This window comes from Lissotriton vulgaris, chromosome 8, assembly GCF_964263255.1.
Source record: "Lissotriton vulgaris chromosome 8, aLisVul1.2, whole genome shotgun sequence".
NCBI classification, from domain to species: Eukaryota; Metazoa; Chordata; class Amphibia; order Caudata; family Salamandridae; genus Lissotriton; species Lissotriton vulgaris.
The window spans coordinates 16867121-16887924 of record NC_141696.1 but is presented as its reverse complement, the minus strand read 5'-3'; the positions used below and the strand labels follow the sequence as shown (position 1 = coordinate 16887924).

Below are 20804 nucleotides of genomic sequence, written 5' to 3'. Positions count from 1 at the left end.
AGTGGTAAGTAAGTTGCCTGCAGAAAAAAAATCCTCCTATTAGCGGCACTCCTCCATTGCAGTCGACGCCTCGTCCATCGATGTTGGTCACCAGAAGACACCCTGTCCACTGCCTGCCTGATGCTGAATTGTGGCTCGCTACTGTGAAGCCTGACTCCATCCTTTTTTCCCCATTGCAGAGACTGAAACCCGGCCTGTAATTATTCAACGAAAAACAGGAAGTGATATAATATTACAACACCACTGATAAATAAATATAAGGTATGTAGGCTGTGGAGTGCAAAAACTCACACTTTGATTTTCCTAGTAGACAGTACAATATTTTTGAAAGTGCGTACTCTGAGTCACCTTTTGAAGGATAAATAAGTATGGGCAAATTAATGTAGCGGATCTTGCCCCTCAAGCTAGGTGTACTGTAAACTGTGTTTTAGAACAAAATTAGATCTTCCTAGCAGTGCTCCCACCCAGACCCTTACTAAAGCCAGTCGCAAAAATGTAGAAGACCCCCAATCAAATCTCAAAAAACGAGGCCTAGCAGAAAACTGGTGACAAAACTTACTTTGAAAGTAAAAGTAGGCCGAAGTACCCTCTTCCTAATTACCCATTACCCACCGTGGATTGCATTCAAACCACTTGCAAGCAACCAAGCAAAAGTAGCCAGAGCCAGCATCGCTCCAAGACTCGAAATCCCCCCCACTCAAACACATGCAATAGAAATACTGCTAACCCTAACGAACCCTAAGTTAAGAATAGTGGCAAAGGCTTTCTTTAACTATGCCAAATCCCCCCTTTCCCACCATGGATTTTCTTCAAATGACTTGCAACCAAAATTACACATTCTCACGAGTGCTCTAAGACCCCAGAACTCAGTTGGAAAAATCTAGAACACCAAACACATGCAATCCTGCTGCTAGGGCTAACCCTAACGAACCCTAAGTTACAAAAAGTGCCAAAACTAAAGGCTTTTCCGCGCGGATTTTGTCCCAACCACTTCTACCCGGTATTAGACCTTCCCAGGAATGCCCCAAGAGCCGGCAACCCACCCGCCAAGAAGCATAACACCCCCAAACAGGCCAAAAGCAAAATCTCATACTTGCAATATTTCTGGGCCTTCGGTCCAAACGCGCTGCGTAGCTAGGCCATAAGTCGGGGTTGGCACGACGGATTTCCTGAAAAGCAAATGCAATCAAGATTAGAGTGTCCCAGCAATGCTCCCAGACCACGAAACTCACCCACAAACAGACGGAACCCCCCCTAAGAGCACCTCAAAGGCAAGCAAGTCATCAAAAACACAAAAAAAATTCCGCCTGGGATTTGGTCCAAAACACTTTTATCCGGTATTAGAGCTTCCCAGCAATGGCCCCAGAGCCGTCAACCCAGGAGAAAACAAGTAGAAGACCCCCAAACAGCCAAAGAGCAAAAGTACAAAAATGGGGACTTAGTCAATTTTTCACAAATTTCCCAAATCACTCCGCGCGCGCTCTGCAGCTAGGCCCTAAGTCCCCTCTGCCACCATGCATTTGCTTCAAACCTCTTGCAAAGTAAAGTATATATAGCCAGCAGTGCTCCCACACCACGAAACTCACCCACAAACACCAGGAAGCCCCCCAAACAGGCCCCCGAAAACGCTACATAGAGCAAGATGTCAGAAATAGCCAAAAAAAAAATCGGCCTGGATTTTGTCCCAACCACTTCTACCCGGTATTAGACCTTCCCAGGAATGCCCCAAGAGCCGGCAACCCACCCGCCAAGAAGCATAACACCCCCAAACAGGCCAAAAGCAAAATCTCATACTTGCAATATTTCTGGGCCTTCGGTCCAAATGCGCTGCGTAGCTAGGCCATAAGTCGGGGTTGGCACGACGGATTTCCTGAAAAGCAAATGCAATCAAGATTAGAGTGTCCCAGCAATGCTCCCAGACCACGAAACTCACCCACAAACACCAGGAAGCCCCCCAAACAGGCCCCCGAAAACGCTACATAGAGCAAAATGTCAGAAATAGCCCAAAAAAAAAATCGGCCTGGATTTTGTCCCAACCACTTCTACCCGGTATTAGACCTTCCCAGGAATGCCCCAAGAGCCGGCAACCCACCCGCCAAGAAGCATAACACCCCCAAACAGGCCAAAAGCAAAATCTCATACTTGCAATATTTCTGGGCCTTCGGTCCAAACGCGCTGCGTAGCTAGGCCATAAGTCGGGGTTGGCACGACGGATTTCCTGAAAAGCAAATGCAATCAAGATTAGAGTGTCCCAGCAATGCTCCCAGACCACGAAACTCACCCACAAACACCAGGAAGCCCCCCAAACAGGCCCCCGAAAACGCTACATAGAGCAAAATGTCAGAAATAGCCAAAAAAAAAATCGGCCTGGATTTTGTCCCAACCACTTCTACCCGGTATTAGACCTTCCCAGGAATGCCCCAAGAGCCGGCAACCCACCCGCCAAGAAGCATAACACCCCCAAACAGGCCAAAAGCAAAATCTCATACTTGCAATATTTCTGGGCCTTCGGTCCAAACGCGCTGCGTAGCTAGGCCATAAGTCGGGGTTGGCACGACGGATTTCCTGAAAAGCAAATGCAATCAAGATTAGAGTGTCCCAGCAATGCTCCCAGACCACGAAACTCACCCACAAACAGACGGAACCCCCCCTAAGAGCACCTCAAAGGCAAGCAAGTCATCAAAAACACAAAAAATTTTCCGCCTCGGATTTGGTCCAAACCACTTTTAGTGCTTCCCAGCAATGGCCCCAGACCCGTCAACTCACCTGCAAAGAGGTAGAACAACACCCCCACAAGTGCTGAGTCTTTCTTCATTGGGCGTAAACCAGCCCTCTGCTTTGATGGAAATAGGAGTCTGGAGGAGGAGGATAGAGGAGCATGTTCTTCTGAACTTGTGAACCTGAGGAATGCAGACTGCGGCACCTTCAAATAAATTAGCAAACAAGTGAAGACAGTTCTGCTGATGGGCTTGTTTTTGTGATTATCTGATTAAAGTTTGAATTATATTAACTGTGCACAACAAAGAAAGACAGACACACAGGAATAAAAGTGAATAAGGATGAAAAAGAAAGTTATTGATTCGTTGTCTCATTTTCAGGGCTCGAAGTCGGTATCACGGTCCAGGAATAAGAATAAGGCTTCGTCATCATACTCTGCAAATTCAGGCAGGGTGAGCTCAGTGTCACCTGACAGAGTAGAAATTCCCTCATCTATGTTGCTGGCCACCTCCTCTTCATCCGGCACGCTCTCTCGTACTCTGAAATCTGGTGGTATGAGGTGCTGATTCATCTTGATCATTGTTAACCTCTCCACATTTTTGGGCGAGAGGCGGCTCCGTTTGGGAGTTACAATCCCACCAGCCGCACTGAAAACCCGTTCAGAAGACACGCTTGCGAGTGGGCAAGACAAGTAGTTTAAAGCCAGGTTGGTGAGCTGTGGCCACAATTCTTTTTTCCCATGCCAATACGCCAATGGGTCAGAATTAACATAGACCTCTGTTGAGTCATTCAGATAGTCCTTCACCATCGACTCAAGGTCCTCATCCAAGGTTCCTCCACTTTGCTTAGCTCTTGCTGTGCCTCTGACCTTTTGAGAACCAAACCCACGCAGAGCTAGCCAATCCTCTTCAGCCTCCAATGTTTCTGTTGTCTTTCGTGCAGATGATCCGGTTGCCGGTGTCTTTAACGGCTGAGAGGTCACTTGTGCCACAGCCACAGGTGCAGAAGTGGATTGTTTTGACTGGGGATGGCCTGCTGATGTACTGCCATTTCCTTCAATTTCCAGCCGTTCTGTTTCAAACTTCTTGGCTGACAAGGCTAGCCAACGTTTGTACTTTAGAACATGTTCATCATCAAAAGGAAAGAATGCTTGGCCTGCCAGCGCCTTTTTGTAGCGTGGATCCAGAATAGTAGCACAAATGTAATGCTGTTCTGAATGGATCTTTTTAAGACGTTCATCACCTTGTAGGAGCTCTAATAATTGCTCGGCCAGAAGCAAAGAGTCTTGGTTTTTATCTTTTCTAAACACAGAACACACCTCCTTCAGTTGGTCCTCCAGCATGTACAACAATGGGATAGCTTTTCCCAAATTAGAGTCCTCCTTGCTGACTGCACGCGTGAAGAACTCAAAAGGACGAAGCATGCGTGTCAGGCTTTCAACTATGTTCCATTGCGGCCCACCCATCCTCAGCTCCTCTGCACCCTCTTTAAGGAAATATTGATCGAGTTCCGTATACTGCTCATACAGACGCTCAAGCATGTAGAAGGTTGAGTTCCAACGTGTTACCACCTCCTGGATGAGTGCTTTCACTTGCATTTGATGTTGATATAGCAGGCTCATCAGCTGCTTCCGGGCCTTAAAAGAATGGCTGAAATGCTTGCACATTTTTCGGCAGGTGTCCAATACACCGTACGCTGCACTGCCTTTATTACCCAAGAATTTTTGGACAACCAGGTTTATACAGTGCGCCAAACACGGCACTCTGAAATAGTAACCGTCCCTCATGGCCTTAACTATATTGGAGCCATTGTCCGTGGAAACATAACCAACCTTGCGTTTTAGTGGGGACAGACAGTTAAGGACCTTTGTGTTAAAGACATCCAAAATGTTTTCTGCTGTGTGACGTTTCTCCAAACCAAACATGGCTAGTGTTGCATGTTTCCGAGCACCTTTATAAACAATGTTAGTGTCAACACCTGAGTTTAGCTTTGCTTTAGCCCCTGAAAAAGAGACCCAGTGTGCAGTGATGCACATGTAATCAGCGCCTGCGCCACTGGTCCACATGTCTGTTGTCAGATGTATAGTGTGAACAGCACTCTTCTGCAAAGCTGCCCCAATCACCTTCAGAACATCTTCATGTAGTGCTGGAACCGCAACTCGTGCAAAATAGAACCGGCTAGGAACCTTCCATTTAGGGCAGAGCGCTGTCACTAATTCTAGAAAACCAACCCCTTCTACAAAAGAAAAAGGGAGAAGGTCCAGAGCTAGCATTTTAGCCAGCTTAGTGTTATACAGACGGGTCATTGGGTGGTTGCGTTCATATTGCGCTTCTGTAAACAACATCTTTTTAATGTTGCCCTGGACCAAGGATTTACGGGATGATGATGATCTCTTCGACCCAGTTACGCTCGCTGATTAACTTTTCCGCATTGATGTCTCACTCTCTCCCACACTCTTAGTGTGGCTCCCATGGGGTGTGCTGCTGACAGGGGAACTGGGTGTAAGTGAAGTGTTTGAATCGTCTTCTACCTCCTCGTCATCACCAGATGAAAAAACAACGTTTTCATTGCGTGCAATTGCGGCTTCCTTGATCGTGTGTAGGTGCGCAAACCATTGGACATCGTGCGTTCTCCTAAGATGACCTCTCTGGCCTCCGGTACCATAGTTGGAACCCAACTTACCACGACTAACTCGAAGCTTACAAATGCTACAAATGGCTACGTTTTCATTTTTTGGGCAAACACTAAAGAAGTCCCAAACTGGAGACTTGAAATGTCTTCGGGGGCCGGAGGAGGCGGCGATACTGGTGGTGGTGGTCCTGCTGCTAATGCCAGATGAAGTGGAGGATGTGGATTGCCGAACTTCAGTACGTTTTGCACTTTCACCACCACGAATTGAGGTCGAGGACGAGGTGGGTACCTTCTTGCGAGGAAGAAATATGGAAGCGGTAGGTTTTGGTGTACTACTTAACTCCAAATCTAATGATTCCATTTCCATTGCCTCCTCGCCGACATCATCATCACGCTCAGCAGCTTCTCGGGATAGGGTCAAAATGTCTCTTTGCTGCATGCCCGGTGGGGCTGCAGTGACCTTTGTGATGACTGGCTCGTCGTCATCGTGAGAGGCTTCATCACCAGCAGTATCTGTCACTTCTTGTTGAGCCTCATCACACTCCATAGGTTTGAGTTTTTGGACGACCTTCCTTTTACGCTTAGGTACCGGTGTCAGATCATGGTGTGCCTCACTGTCAGACCGCAGTTGTGGTTCCCAAGACGGATCACTTGCATCAGAAGGAGGTGGGCTTGAAGAAGATGTAGACACCCCCCTTGATCTTTTCCTTGCTAGGGATGTGGAAGACAATGAATGATCATCAGGAGGAGTGGCTTCCAATGATACCTCGGCTTCATTGTCGATTTCCAAATGTGCCCCTACTTCGGGAGGAACAACTATTGTGGGCACTTGTGAACCTCCATGCACCTTTGCTTGCGCATCTCCTTTTGCTGCCTCTCCTTCCACATGTACTTGGGCGTGTACTTGCACATGGTGTTGTTGTTGCGGCTGTGGTTGTTCAACACTTGTCAGATGAGTTACAACAACCTGTGTTGATTCAGGGACATTGCTGCTACTTTCTTGCGATGAGCCAACATCACTGGTCGATGGTGATTGGAGAAGTACACTGACTGCCTCTGAAGCACTCAAGGGCTTTGACTTAAGTTGGCGTGGTGGTGGAGGCACTGAACCCAATGGAGCAGGGGTGCTGCTCCCAGCTTGGTCCCCAGCAGATCCTGCTGCTGCAGGCGTACTTTTTTTTTTGCTTCCAAAAAAAGTGGCGGGTGGCACACCAGCCTCCTTGGTAACTTGCTTCTTCTGCTCCTTACTAGCAACTTTCTTGCTAGAGGAGCTACGGAGAACTTTCTTTGGGGGCGGGGCCATCTTCTTCAGAGCAGGTCAGACAGCAGGCCGCAGTTGCACGAATTGTAGAGTTGTCTGAGGCCAGACGTGACGTCGCGTGACGTTATGCTGCACACACACACCCCTGCAGGACTTCTTCCAGGCACTGGTGGTTCTCTTGAGTCTTGTGCACCTAAAAAAAATGGAAGACAGAGGAACATCAGTTCAGTTATAGAGCACCAAAAAATCAAAAAACACTGCAAAATCAGCACAATCCCAATCCATCCATGCCCTCCATAATGTTTAAATTCAAGACAACCCACAGAAAGACTAGGCCCATGCAAGACTCACTACCCCTGGGCATAAATAAAGGTTGAAAAGTAGGCAAAATGGTTGGAGGCCTAACAACAAAGCCTGCATTCAAAATGGCCACTTGCCTGCCAGCACATGGCCAGTGCCTGTAGCTGCACTCAAAATGGCCACCAGCCACATGGCATGTCCCTCCCCATGAACACCCCCAAAAATCGAAAAACACTGCAAAATCAGCACAATCCCATTCAATCCATGGCCTCCATGATGTTTAAATTCAAGACAACCCACAGAAAGACTAGGCCCATGCAAGACTCACTACCCCTGGGCATAAATAAAGGTTGAAAAGTAGGCAAAATGGTTGGAGGCCTAACAACAAAGCCTGCATTCAAAATGGCCACTTGCCTGCCAGCACATGGCCAGTGCCTGTAGCTGCACTCAAAATGGCCACCAGCCACATGGCATGTCCCTCCCCATGAACACCCCCAAAAATCGAAAAACACTGCAAAATCAGCACAATCCCATTCCATCCATGGCCTCCATGATGTTTAAATTCAAGACAGCCCACAGAAAGACTAGGCCCATGCTAGACTCAAATACCCCTGGTGAAAAGGCCACAAGTACAGGCCCAAAAATCGAAAAACACTGCAAAATCAGCACAATCCCATTCCATCCATGGCCTCCATGATGTTTAAATTCAAGACAACCCACAGAAAGACTAGGCCCATGCAAGACTCACTACCCCTGGGCATAAATAAAGGTTGAAAAGTAGGCAAAATGGTTGGAGGCCTAACAACAAAGCCTGCATTCAAAATGGCCACTTGCCTGCCAGCACATGGCCAGTGCCTGTAGCTGCACTCAAAATGGCCACCAGCCACATGGCATGTCCCTCCCCATGAACACCCCCAAAAATCGAAAAACACTGCAAAATTAGCACAATCCCATTCCATCCATGGCCTCCATGATGTTTAAATTCAAGACAGCCCACAGAAAGACTAGGCCCATGCTAGACTCAAATACCCCTGGTGAAAAGGCCACAAGTACAGGCCCAAAAAACGAAAATCACTGAAAAATCTGCACAATCCCATTCAATCCATGGCCTCCATGATGTTTAAATTCAAGACAACCCACAGAAATACTAGGCCCATGCAAGACTCACTACCCCTGGGCATAAATAAAGGTTGAAAAGTAGGCAAAATGGTTGGAGGCCTAACAACAAAGCCTGCATTCAAAATGGCCACTTGCCTGCCAGCACATGGCCAGTGTGCCTGTAGCTGCACTCAAAATGGCCACCAGCCACATGGCATGTCCCTCCCCATGAACACCCCCAAAAATCGAAAAACACTGCAAAATTAGCACAATCCCATTCCATCCATGGCCTCCATGATGTTTAAATTCAAGACAGCCCACAGAAAGACTAGGCCCATGCTAGACTCAAATACCCCTGGTGAAAAGGCCACAAGTACAGGCCCAAAAAACGAAAATCACTGCAAAATCAGCACAATCCCATTCCATCCATGGCCTCCATGATGTTTAAATTCAAGACAGCCCACAGAAAGACTAGGCCCATGCTAGACTCAAATACCCCTGGTGAAAAGGCCACAAGTACAGGCCCAAAAAACGAAAATCACTGAAAAATCTGCACAATCCCATTCAATCCATGGCCTCCATGATGTTTAAATTCAAGACAACCCACAGAAATACTAGGCCCATGCAAGACTCACTACCCCTGGGCATAAATAAAGGTTGAAAAGTAGGCAAAATGGTTGGAGGCCTAACAACAAAGCCTGCATTCAAAATGGCCACTTGCCTGCCAGCACATGGCCAGTGTGCCTGTAGCTGCACTCAAAATGGCCACCAGCCACATGGCATGTCCCTCCCCATGAACACCCCCAAAAATCGAAAAACACTGCAAAATCAGCACAATCCCATTCAATCCATGGCCTCCATGATGTTTAAATTCAAGACAACCCACAGAAAGACTAGGCCCATGCAAGACTCACTACCCCTGGGCATAAATAAAGGTTGAAAAGTAGGCAAAATGGTTGGAGGCCTAACAACAAAGCCTGCATTCAAAATGGCCACTTGCCTGCCAGCACATGGCCAGTGCCTGTAGCTGCACTCAAAATGGCCACCAGCCACATGGCATGTCCCTCCCCATGAACACCCCCAAAAATCGAAAAACACTGCAAAATCAGCACAATCCCATTCCATCCATGGCCTCCATGATGTTTAAATTCAAGACAGCCCACAGAAAGACTAGGCCCATGCTAGACTCAAATACCCCTGGTGAAAAGGCCACATATACAGGCCCAAAAAACGAAAATCACTGAAAAATCTGCACAATCCCATTCCATCCATGCCCTCCATGATGTTTAAATTCAAGACAGCCCACAGAAAGACTAGGCCCATGCACCACTCACTACCCCTGGTCAAGGCCCCAACAACAGGTCAAAAATCGAAAAACACAAAATTTTACAAAAATAAAAAATCGAAAAACACAGAAAAATCAGCACAATCCCAATTCATCTATGGCCTCCATGATGTTTAAGTTCAAGACAACCCACAGAAAGAATCAGTCCACCCACCACTGAGTACCCCTGGGCAAAAGGCCCCAAAACAGCCCAAAAATCGAAAATCCCAAAATTTTAGTTGCAGCAACTGTAATGCCCCAAACAAACTTACTTGTAAAATTTCTAATCCAACAGTGATCCAAAGAAAGTCAAAAAGGCCTCAAATCTAAAGATCCAGCAGCATCCACAAAAAGTAATCCTTCCAGGTCCACATCCAAATGAAAAGTGACCAGGAGATGGACAAAGCACTGGGAGGAGCCTGCTGAACAGGAACAGGAAGTTGAAGACTATGGGGCACTTCCTTCCTCCCACCCCCTGCCCCCCTCCCCAAAATGGACTCCTCGCTAAAAAAGTGCAGGCAAATGTCAAACTAAGGAGTTATTCACATAAAAATCATCATTTCTAGAAGGTTTATGCTGCTTGCTGGTGGATTTCTTGTGCAGAATTGCAAATTTATATTTTCGCTCGCCGCATCTCAAATCTCGCAATTGCGAAGTACCGCGAGACGTGATCTCGCCGTACTCGCGTTGACAAACTATCGCTGGCAAGCCGCGATGACGTAATCGCGCTCGCCAATTCCCGCGGGCTCACACAGCAAGATCCAAAATGGCGCAGCACTCGCAAACTATCGAAAAAAACAACTCGGCAAACGATGATAAACGCCGCGCGCCGCAAAAATTGTATCACCAACGCCGCGCGCCGCCCAAAAAATCCGCTGCGTGCGAATTTGCGGATTTTGCGGGAAATCCGCAAATCTCGCGGATTGCGGATTTCCCGAAAATCCGCAAAATCCGCGAGCGTAACGGATTTTCCGCCCATGCTTACTGTAGATGAGTGTTCCACTGAGGGTGGTGGTTGGGTCGGTGTGGATCCGGAAGTGCAGTTGTTTGGCGGCGTTAAGGGTGTCGTCTGTGTGGGTGGCGACCTTGAGGGTTGACTTGGGGACGATGGCTATTCCTCCTCTGATTCCATTGGCGCGATCCCTGCGGGTGATCTTGTAGCCATCCGGGATGGCTGTGACGATGTCGGGCGCCGAGGAGTCCACCAGGTCTCAGTCAGGAAGGCCACGTCCGGGGCCGATGTGTCGAGCAGATCCCAAAGCTTGACTGCCTGTTTGCATGCGGAGCGGGTGTTGAGGAGTAGCAAGCGGAGGTGTTTGGGTCTGGTCCTTGGAGGTTTGGTGGTTCTGTCGCACGTGAAGCTGTAGGTGTGGCAGGTGAAATATCCGTGAGTCCATTTCGCTGTGGATTGGAAGCAGGTGTGGTTTCACCCGGTGTTGAGTGCATGGATGGTGCTGGCGTTGTAGCGGAGTCTGGTGTTGTGACGTTCATGGGGTCAAGGGGTTCTGGCCCTGGGCGCGGTCCAGGCGTGGACTGCCGCAGAGGTGCTTGTTTAATTTTGGAGTGCCAGCAAACTGCCTCCAAGCAGGGTCAAAGGTCACTCCTGCGCCACTGTACAGCCCCCTCAAGAGGAAGAATGGGAGGGAGGAGCAGCTGGGAGGCGGGAGCGGGGTGGCCAATGGGTGTCAGGGGGCGGGGCAGCAGGGACGCAGCGGCAGCAACGAGGGAGCGGAAGACGGTGGCGGCAGGAGCAACGAGGCAGCTGTGTGGTGGCGTTGGGAGCGACCTGCCTGCGAGCAGGGTCAAAGGTCGCTCCTGTGCCGCTGCACAGCCCCCTTAAGAGGAAGAAAGGGAGGGAGGAGCAGCTGGGAGGCAGGGCAGCTAATGGGTGTCAGCAGGGTGGGCCGCAGGGATGCAGCGGCGGTAGCGGGAGACGGTGGCGTCAGGAGCAACGAGGCAGCTGCTGGCTGTGTGGTGGCGTGGGGAGCGACCTGCCTGCGAGCAGGGTTAAAGGTTGCTCCTGCACCGCTGCACAGCCCCCTTAAGAGGAAGAAAGGGAGGGAGGAGCAGCTGGGAGTGGAGAGCAGTGTGGCCAATGGGAGTCAGGGGGACGGGGCCATAGGGACGCAGTGGCGGGAACAAGGGAGCGGGAGATGGAGGCGGCAGGAGCAACAAGGCAGCTGGCGGCTGTGTGGTGGTGTGGGGAGCGACCTGCCTGCGAGCAGGGTCAAAGGTCAATTGTACTGATTCTAGCCTTAAAAACTACAGAGTAGAGTAACGGATGTCGTCATTTACAGTGGCGGCTGGTAGGTAACAAGGGTGGTGGGGGAAGGGAGGGTTGAAAATCCTAAAAAATAAAACATTCTTTTTCCGCCGCCTCCGTCTCTGCAGGAAGCACCCGGGCACACAGGCTCCTTTGAACCATTCACAACGCTGCAATGCAGGGTCGTGATTGGTCTGAGTGCTGTGAATATGCAAAGTGCGCATGACTGCTTGGTTGGGCCAAAACGGCTGGTCAAGCAGTTGCGCAGTTAGTGTGCACAGTCCACTCCTCCACTCCTCCTCTCTAAGCCTTCAGCCCCGCCCTGCCCTAACCCAACCCTCAGCAACCAAAAATAAAAGGATAATAACCTAAGTTATGATCATTTTATTTTGTCATCTTTCACTACTCTAAGAGCAACTTGGTGATGCTCCTCCACCATAGCGGAGGAGCCGCCACTGGGCCTTTAGTCTTAGAGAGGCCAGAGTGCAGAGATACATTGCTGCTGTGCATGACTGCAGCACTGGCCTTCTGTGTACGCCACTACTGCTACTCAAAACACCTGCAAGGCCTTAACGTCAGATCTGCTTCTTGTCTCGACAGGTACACCAAGGGTCTGGTCGCAGACCGAGGGCCATTCTGCTATGTTTTACTCTCCTGACGTTCTGCCTGATCACCACAACAAGATCCCAGTTTCACCCAGACTGCTGCACTCAGGCGTCCCTCAGGAACAGGCGCTGCTGCCCAGCCTCCACCGATGGAAGTGTGTGTGGCAATCTCACAGGCCGAGGGTCCTGTCAACGGCACCAGCTACGGGATCCCAATATAACCGACACGCGGTGCAACTGGCCCTACCAAGTGTATGATGAAATCTGCTCCTGCAAAGGAAACTACGATGGTCCAGACTGTGGGGACTGCAAGCCCTACTATCATGGACCCACCTGCTCGGAGCACGTCCCCTGTGTGCGCCCGGAGCTTCGCGAACTCACGGCTGCGCAGAGGAAGCAGTTTATCGACACACTCTACCTGGCCAAGACCACTCCAAGCACCAGGTGTGTTGTCCAAACTGGGGGTGAATTGGGGCACGTCGACACCTATACATTTCAACCCACCTCAGAGTATGATTGTCTCGTCGCCTTCCATGCCAACTCTGCCATGTACATCTCTATCAGTGGCCAAAGGATCGATAAAGACCTGCTTCACTATGGCCCAGCCTTCTGCACTGGCCACCGCTATTTGTTAATTCAATTCGAACATATGTTGCAAAAATTGTCGGGTAACAAATCTCTATGCCTTCCTTACTGGGACTGGACTAAGGATGGCAACACCTGTGGTGTGTGCACCGATGACCTCATAGGAAGAGTCGGCCCCAATGGAACCATTCTGGCCCCATCCTGCTTCGCTGACTGGAAGGTAGGTCTCTCTCCTTGTAGACAAAGAATGCATGTGCTAACCGGTGACTTCCTGCTGAGTTACAACTCTCACTGCCCATTAAAACAAGTGGCCTTCAGCTGGCCTCCACAGTTGCACATAGCACTGGAAGCCACCCAGACACTCCCCAGCAACCACTTCTTTGGCAAATGCTGTATTTGCCCCCCCCCCCCTGCCTTTGTGAGTGTGTGAACTCATGCTTTCACCTTATGCACTATAAAGAACAACTGGGGTTGGCTCTAATCAGTAAGGCTGAGCCTAAATAACTAAACAACAAAACAGAAGTGCCAATACTGATACTCTATTTGATATCTTATTTTATCAACCAAAAGAAGTCTCCTGATCAAAGATGGGAAATGCTATTCAATAGCTGTTTTATTATACAAAGTGAATTTTAGAAAGTACATTTATTTTAACTTTCAGCATATACTGTCGAAAAACAGAACATTTTATATACAAAATGAAAAAATGAAAAAAGAGGAAACAAAGCAGGGCAATAAAATCAACCATACATTCATAAATCAATCATATCACAGTAATACCACAAGCATTCACGCATTCATACTACAGTACTTAACCTAAATTGGATAAAGGATGAACCAATAGGTTAAGTATTGGGTCTGCTGTATAAATAAAAGAAATTTCACAGTAATTTATGGAATACACTCATTAATTTGCTTTTGAATCCAATGAATTATAGACATTAGACAAAGAATGGGTGTATAATTCGTAGCAACTAGTGTGGCAACAGATAAACACTAGGGCAATAAAAAAGGGGAGCAGACACTGGACGAAAGAAGGCCTGCGCGTTTCGAATCCCTGGGATTTGGGAGGGATTCTCATCAGGGCCAAATCACTCACAAGGGAAAGTATATCCAGTGGAACAGATCGAAGAGTAGAATAGAATAGAAGGCACCTCTGGATTAGATGGTGTTGTGTCCTGGAGCGTGGATTGAGCGAAGAAGGGTGGCTGACCCGGTGATTAACGGGCCGCGTTGAGGAGAGAAATCTTTTGCTTTGTTCGTCACTAACTAGGTGCAGGATGATTTTCTGCTCTCCTATCGGAGCGGAGAGTCCATGTCTTCGTAACCAAATCCAACAAGCGTTTAAATCGGCGCTGCTTCCTCGCAATTCTAACATCAATATGGGGGAAGTCATCCCGGTCCCCTGGTCGGACCACAAAGTTGTCAAATTTACCCTAGCTATAGAAAATACTAACAACATCAGGGCTTCCCAAGGGAAGCAATTTACAAACCAGGAATGGGACAAAATTGATATAGGCAAACTACACGAACAACTGAACAGGACTAGCCCGAGATTAAATCATGATGTCGATACAGCCACAGATCAATTGAATTATTGGATTAAAGCAGCAGTTCTTTCAGGCACCCCATTAAAAAAGAAAAATGCTAAGAGGAATAACATTTCCGAGCTTTGCTTTTCAGACAAACTAAGATTACAAAAACAAAAATGTAGACGGGCTGAAAGGACATGGAGGCGTAGTTATGATTTTGAGCAGAAAACTGCCTACTGCAGGTCACTATCAATTTATAAAAAAATGATAGTAGAGGAAAAGTCAGTATAATATGTAAATAAAATAGAGGAGGAGAAACATTCCAGTAAAGTACTCTTTCCTATGGTTAAAAAATTAACAGAGCCAATATCCAAAAATATAGAAGGTAGTCTAGATTTATGCAATGAACTGGGGCAGTTTTTCATCAACAAGGTTAAACTTATCTATGAATCAGTTAAACCCCTCAACAGCAATGACTTGCCGCCAGGAAATGAACACCTCAGTTCACAGAGGGACACAGAAAGGAACTTGGGAGTCTTTCAGTTTTCTGCCCCATCTATAGAGCAGATTTGCCAACTCACACAAACCACTAAGTCAGGTGGCCCAATGGACCCATGCCCACCTAGGGTGCTGCATTTGTTCCCAGAGCTACTTAGCTCTCAACTCCATTTGCTTTTCGGAAAAATAATACAGGCAAACTGTTTCCCGAAAGCATGGAAAGCCGCCTCGGTCCGACCTCTCCTAAAGAAACCCAACCTTGACCCATCGGTCCCTGCTAATTTCAGACCAATATCAAGAATCCCTTTCCCGGCTAAAATTTTAGAAAAACATTTGAATATACAACTATCCAGGTTCATTAGGGCATCTCAGGCACTTGAGTTCTCACAATTTGGGTTCTGGGAGGGACACAGGACAGAATCTGCTCTGATCATGGCGGCGGAAGAGGTCAGGATAGTGCTGGATGAGGGTGGGAAGGCTGCCTTGATATTTGTAGATCTGTCGGCATCCTTCGACACCGTTAATCATAGCATACTCCTTACCCGCCTAGAAGAAATAGGCCTACACCCATCTGCAGTAGCATTAATGGCCTCTTTTTTGGGATAAAGATCCTTTTCGGTTCAGCTAGGGGAACACTCATCAAAATCTTTTAGAACCCTGTGGGGGGTACCTCAGGGCTCGTCATTAAGCCCTACCCTCTTTAATGTATATGTGGCCCCGTTAGCAAACATCATCAGAGACTGGGGATTCATCCCAATATCATACGCTGAGGACACCCAAATTGTAGTGTCCATCTCGAATAACACAGGCGAGACAGCTGAGAGATTTAGGCTTTGTATGTCCCAGGTCAGTCATTGGATGGAGGCAAATTGCCTAAAATTAAATGGCGATAAACCAGAGGTTTTGTTGCTAGGGGATGGACACAACATCTGGTCACCTGACTGGTGGCCTGATAGTTTGGGTTGATGTCCATCGCCAGTGGATAGCGTTCGGAACCTTGGGTTTGTGTTTGATTCCAAACTAAATTTCAAGGCCCAGATCAACAAACTTTCGACATCAATATGGTACACTATCAAATTGATAAGAAAGCTATTGCCATTTGTCCCATTAGGCACTAGGAAAACTTTAGTAACAATGCTGGCACTCTCTAAACTGGATTATGGAAAAGTTGTATTTACTTTATTCGATGGAAAATTCATCATAAAAGTACACAGTTTATACAGTACATTAAAAAAAATAAGAGTAGGGGCACAACACTCGTATATTTACAAACATCCTCATATACTACTCAGTTTAAATTATCTAAAATCAAGCTCAAGCTAATTACATAAAAACCGTAAAAAACACTTAATGCCATAATGCTGTCCGTCGGTTAGGTTAGATGAGCGGAACGCTTGGCCCTCCTGGTGCGGGTCTGCGATGCACTACCCAGAAATTTAGCTACCCCACACACCACAGCAGTAGAAGATGTGTCAGTACGGAGAACCCGGAGGGCCATTTTGTGACATCTAAGGCCCAGCCCCATGCATAGCGGTTTTAACCATATTTTCCTAGCGACTCTATAAGCCGGGCAGTTAAACAAAAGATGCGCTACTGACTCATTAGGGGCTGCACAGCCGGGGCATGATTTAGGGAGAACACCTTTACTTTTCCACCCTGAAGAAAAGTCATTCACCGGCAAAGTCCCGTGCCTGAATTTGAGGTAAAGTGCTCTGTCCAAGGGTTTCTCTATAAAGTCAAGGAAGGGTTCCAATTTTCTTATCCATTTGATCTCCAGAAATCTCTGGGCGAGGGGCCCCCCTTCACTCCTGCGTATGGTCGTCTCCTGTACCCAGTCCCAATAGAGTTTCTTAATCGCTGCCTTAGGGGGCGGAGTTAGGCTCAACCATGATTCACTTAGGACCAGTTGCACCACTAGCTGTCTCAGGTTGCACAGCCACTTGATTTTGTTACCTGTGTTGAGCAAGATAAGTTCATCTAGAGCTGCAGCATAATTATGTAGCTCCTGGGTCCTTCTTAGTCGCACCCAAAAAAGTAGTGGGCACAAACGTACTTTATCTGTAAGGGTGCGCCTACCCAGGTCTAGCCACAGCAGGATTAGCGGGGTGGAGACTGGGAGGGCCACCAGATCTCGCATGAATTTATTTTCCGATGTGGCTAGCTCCGTTATGTTCTCAAACCCCCATAACTCAGAACCGTATAGAGCTGCCGGTAATACTTGGCCATCATATATTGCTAGGGTCGGAGCCACAGGTTTACTCATCGACTCCCCCTGTTCCCTTAATACCACCCCTGAGACTCTTTTGTGGCTTGATAACATTTTGGCCAAGTGATCTTTCCATCTCATCCGGCTATTTACCCTGACTCCCAGATGATCAAAAGAATCAACCAGCTCCAAAGGGACACCATTAAGCAAAATGTTATTCCTGAATCTCTTGGAGGGTGAAATAGCCATGAGCTTTGTTTTAGATGTATTGATGATGAGGCCTTTATCAATACAAAACTCACTAAAGGGGTCCAGGAGTTTTTGGAGACCTATGGGGGATTTGGAGATCAAGATGGTATCATCCGCGAAGAGTAGAGTAGGTGTTTTTTCCCCCGCCAGGGATGGTGCATCTGCCGCTTCCTCCCTCAAGTGTTCCACCACACCATTCACAAAGAGGGAGAAAAGGGTCGGTGCCATAACACATCCCTGGCGGACTCCACTCCTCACGGGCACCCTTTCTGTCAGTTGCCCGTTTGTGCCCCATCTGATCCTCGCATAGTTCCCTTCATGTAGCTTCACTATAAAACCCAAAAGAGCCTTTGGGAAACCCATCTTCTCCAGGATGTCCCCCAACCTTGCCCGTGGAACCAGGTCGAACGCCGTTTTGAGATCTATGAATGCCAAATAAAGGCTACCGTTGTTGATGGTCACGGCCTTCCAATAGATCGCAAAGAAGCAGAAGACCTGGTCCATTGTGCCCACCTTATTGCAAAACCCTGCTTGGAAGTGGGAGAGAACGTGCTCCTCTTCCATCCAGACACCCACCCTTGAAATGATGACCCTGCCAACCACCTTCTGGATCAAGTCAATCAGACTGATCGGTCTGTAATTATCAGGGTCATCTCTAGGGCCCTTTTTGTAGACTGTTACAATCCTCTGCTCCCTTCCATGAGTCTGGCACCGGGTACCCCTTGGCAATCAGATTCATTATTACGGCAATAAGTCTGGCCCAGGCATCAGGATCATTCAGGAGAAGATCTCCTGGTATCCCATCCTGGCCAGCTGCCTTCCTGGGGGTCAGATGTTTAATTGCCAGAATTACTTCGGAAGGCAGAAATGGTTCCTCAAACTCCAGTTGGGATTGAATCCTAGCTTCTGGATCGGAGGGAGATGAACCTAACACTTCTCTCCCGCCGTACAGTGCAGAGAAGTGGGAGTGCCATTGGTGCTCCGTTATATGGTTAGCAATAGGTGGTGTACTTTGCTGCCTAGCTTTATTAATCAAATCCCAGAACAGCGTGGCATTTTTCTTATTGGCAGCAGATTTAAGATCCTGCCAGTATTGTTCCTCCCACTCTTGTTTAGCCGACACTAACACCCTCGCATAATCCTTCCTAGCCACTCCAACTAGTGATGGATCCTTTTGAAGCAGGGCGGCTATTAGCTCCTTCCATTTCACCTTGCACTCATCTGAATACCACGGGTTACTGGTTGTAGCTGGTGTATTATTCACTCTGCCCCTTTTACCCTGAACTACAAAGTATTGTCCTACATCCTCTATTGTTTTCTTATAAGCCGAGGAAAAGGCCAACCCTGGGGCACTAGCACTTCCTGGTTTAAGATTCTCCAACTCTAATGTCAATTCAGTTACATGGTCCCTAATCTTCTCCAGGTTTCCTTCCTGGAGCTGAACCTTCTCCCATTTCAACCTACGGTTACCATTAAAAGGCATGACGTCATTGGTTGTCCTCAAAGGGGCATTATGCCCATTTCCATTTAAATTACCCCACCTTAACTTTGTACATAAGGAGATGCTTTGTATGCAGGTCTTCAAAAACAGCTATTACTAAAGCTCCAAAGCCTACAGAATGCGGCGGCAAGGCTTGTTTTGGACATACCTAGATTTGAGCCGGTGGCCCACAGAATAAATAGTCTCCTTTGGCTAACAATAGAATAGAGAAGCCAGTTCAAGTCAGCATGCCTAGCTTATAAGGCCTTACATGGCTCAGGGCCCCAGTTTCTAAAGCAAAAACTAAGACATTATGATCCACAGAGAACCCTCAGTTCCAGTAGCGCCATGTTATTTAGAACCCCCAGATTTAATCAGCTTAGATGGGGGGGGGGGAGAAGTTTTGTTCTGCACACAGCAAAGATCTGTAATTTGATCCCAATAGCAATAAAAAACAGCTCATCATTGCTATCCTTCCAAAATTCTTTAAATACCTGGCTTTTCTCAAAATAATTCAGTTCCAACCAATTTACGATGTCTTGACACAACCTCCTCTCACTCTGCGGGCAGTCTTCAGTCATTTTTAGCGCCAAGACATCCTTGGGCATTCGTGCGCTCTATAAATCCTAAAATCAAATCAAATCAAATCTACAAAATTGTAGATTGGCAGACTAATAAACTATTTATACAGATAAAAGTTAAATTGTAGAACAAAAATTGTAATATGCTCTGTAATGCGAAGAAATTTGAAACTGAAGGCTAGTATGGGCAATTGGCAAATGACGCACCAAAACAGTGCATGCATTAGGAGCAAAAAAGGCCAAGGACCAGATTACGAATTTGGTGGTGTGGGAGTGGGACGGTACAACATCACTGCTTCCACACCGCCAAGCTCAACCAACCACCAGATTACAACTTTCCTCGTGGTCTGGTGGGCGGTCCTTAGGCAGTCCCGTGCCGACGTTGTGCAAAGGCTCATAAGTGAGCCTCAGCACTGCAGCACCGAAGGAGCACCAACGCCTGTTCACTCACGGCATGGACCACCTTTCATGCACACACGGGGCGCACCATGTTCTCCCCTGCATGCATCCCCATGGCCCTGAGGCTAATTCGGGCCCTGTAGGGCTCCCTTAGGGGCATATCAGCAAGGACCGGCGATAATTATCGCTCTGCGCGCTTAGCGCGAGGATAATTATCGCCGGCTAACCCTGGGTTGTATCGCTGAGATAGTGTGCTATCAGCAACGCTCATCTCAACAGAGATAAAAATCAAGGCACAAGCTGCCAAATGTGCGATAATCGCACAACGTTTGGCAAATGCTTGCTGATAGGGCAGGGCAGACTTAGCCATGATATCCACCTTCCATAGGATATCATGCCTCAGTCAGATGAAAAGCAGGCATAAGGAAAGTAGCAATAACCAAGGTTAGCTCTACTTTTCTTATCGCTCTGCAGGTTAGCGTGAGGCTGGATAATAGGACAAATATTGGTTAGCGGCATTTCTTCTGTTATTCGGGGGAGGAACACCCAATTTGCATCTCATTAGAGATGCAAAGCTGGGCGTTAAGGGAAAGAGCGCTGAGGCAAGGATTCACGCAATAGCGTGACCTTATCAATAATGCAATTCAATTATTGCCGTTTGCCGGCCGAAAACGACTGCTAAAGCATCGATAATTGTCTTGATAATATGCCCCTGAGTTTCTTCACCGCAGCAGTTTTCATGGCGGGCTCACGGCCATGAAAGCTGTGGCTGTGAGGAAACTCAGAATATGCTTGGAGGTGCCTCAGCAGCACCACCAGCATATTGCTGGCCAGACTGCTGTACCACCGCGGTGGGATCATGGTTCCCTAGCAGTTGCAGCGGTCCCATGGCAATCCGATTGTCATAGTAACGATACCGCGGTCAGACCACTGGTGCACCTCCCCACTGTTGCAGCACTCCACTGTTGCACCACCAAACACTTAATCAGACCCTAACTGGTATGTAAGGGTATATCATATGGCATCATATGTGAGAAATAAAGCCACATTTTGAAAAGTCACACCCTTCCAATT

General features: G+C 47.7%; 1 protein-coding gene across 1 annotated transcript in view; it reads left to right on the top strand.

Annotated features, from left to right (window-relative positions):
* The window catches only part of LOC147693240 (tyrosinase-like), a 125538-nt gene that overhangs the window by 11031 nt on the left and 93703 nt on the right, over nucleotides 1–20804 (top strand). The window contains exon 2 of the mRNA XM_086935885.1: nucleotides 12196–13005. Coding sequence (XP_086792011.1) covers nucleotides 12196–13005 — 810 coding nt within the window. The remainder of the gene's footprint in view (nucleotides 1–12195; nucleotides 13006–20804) is intronic.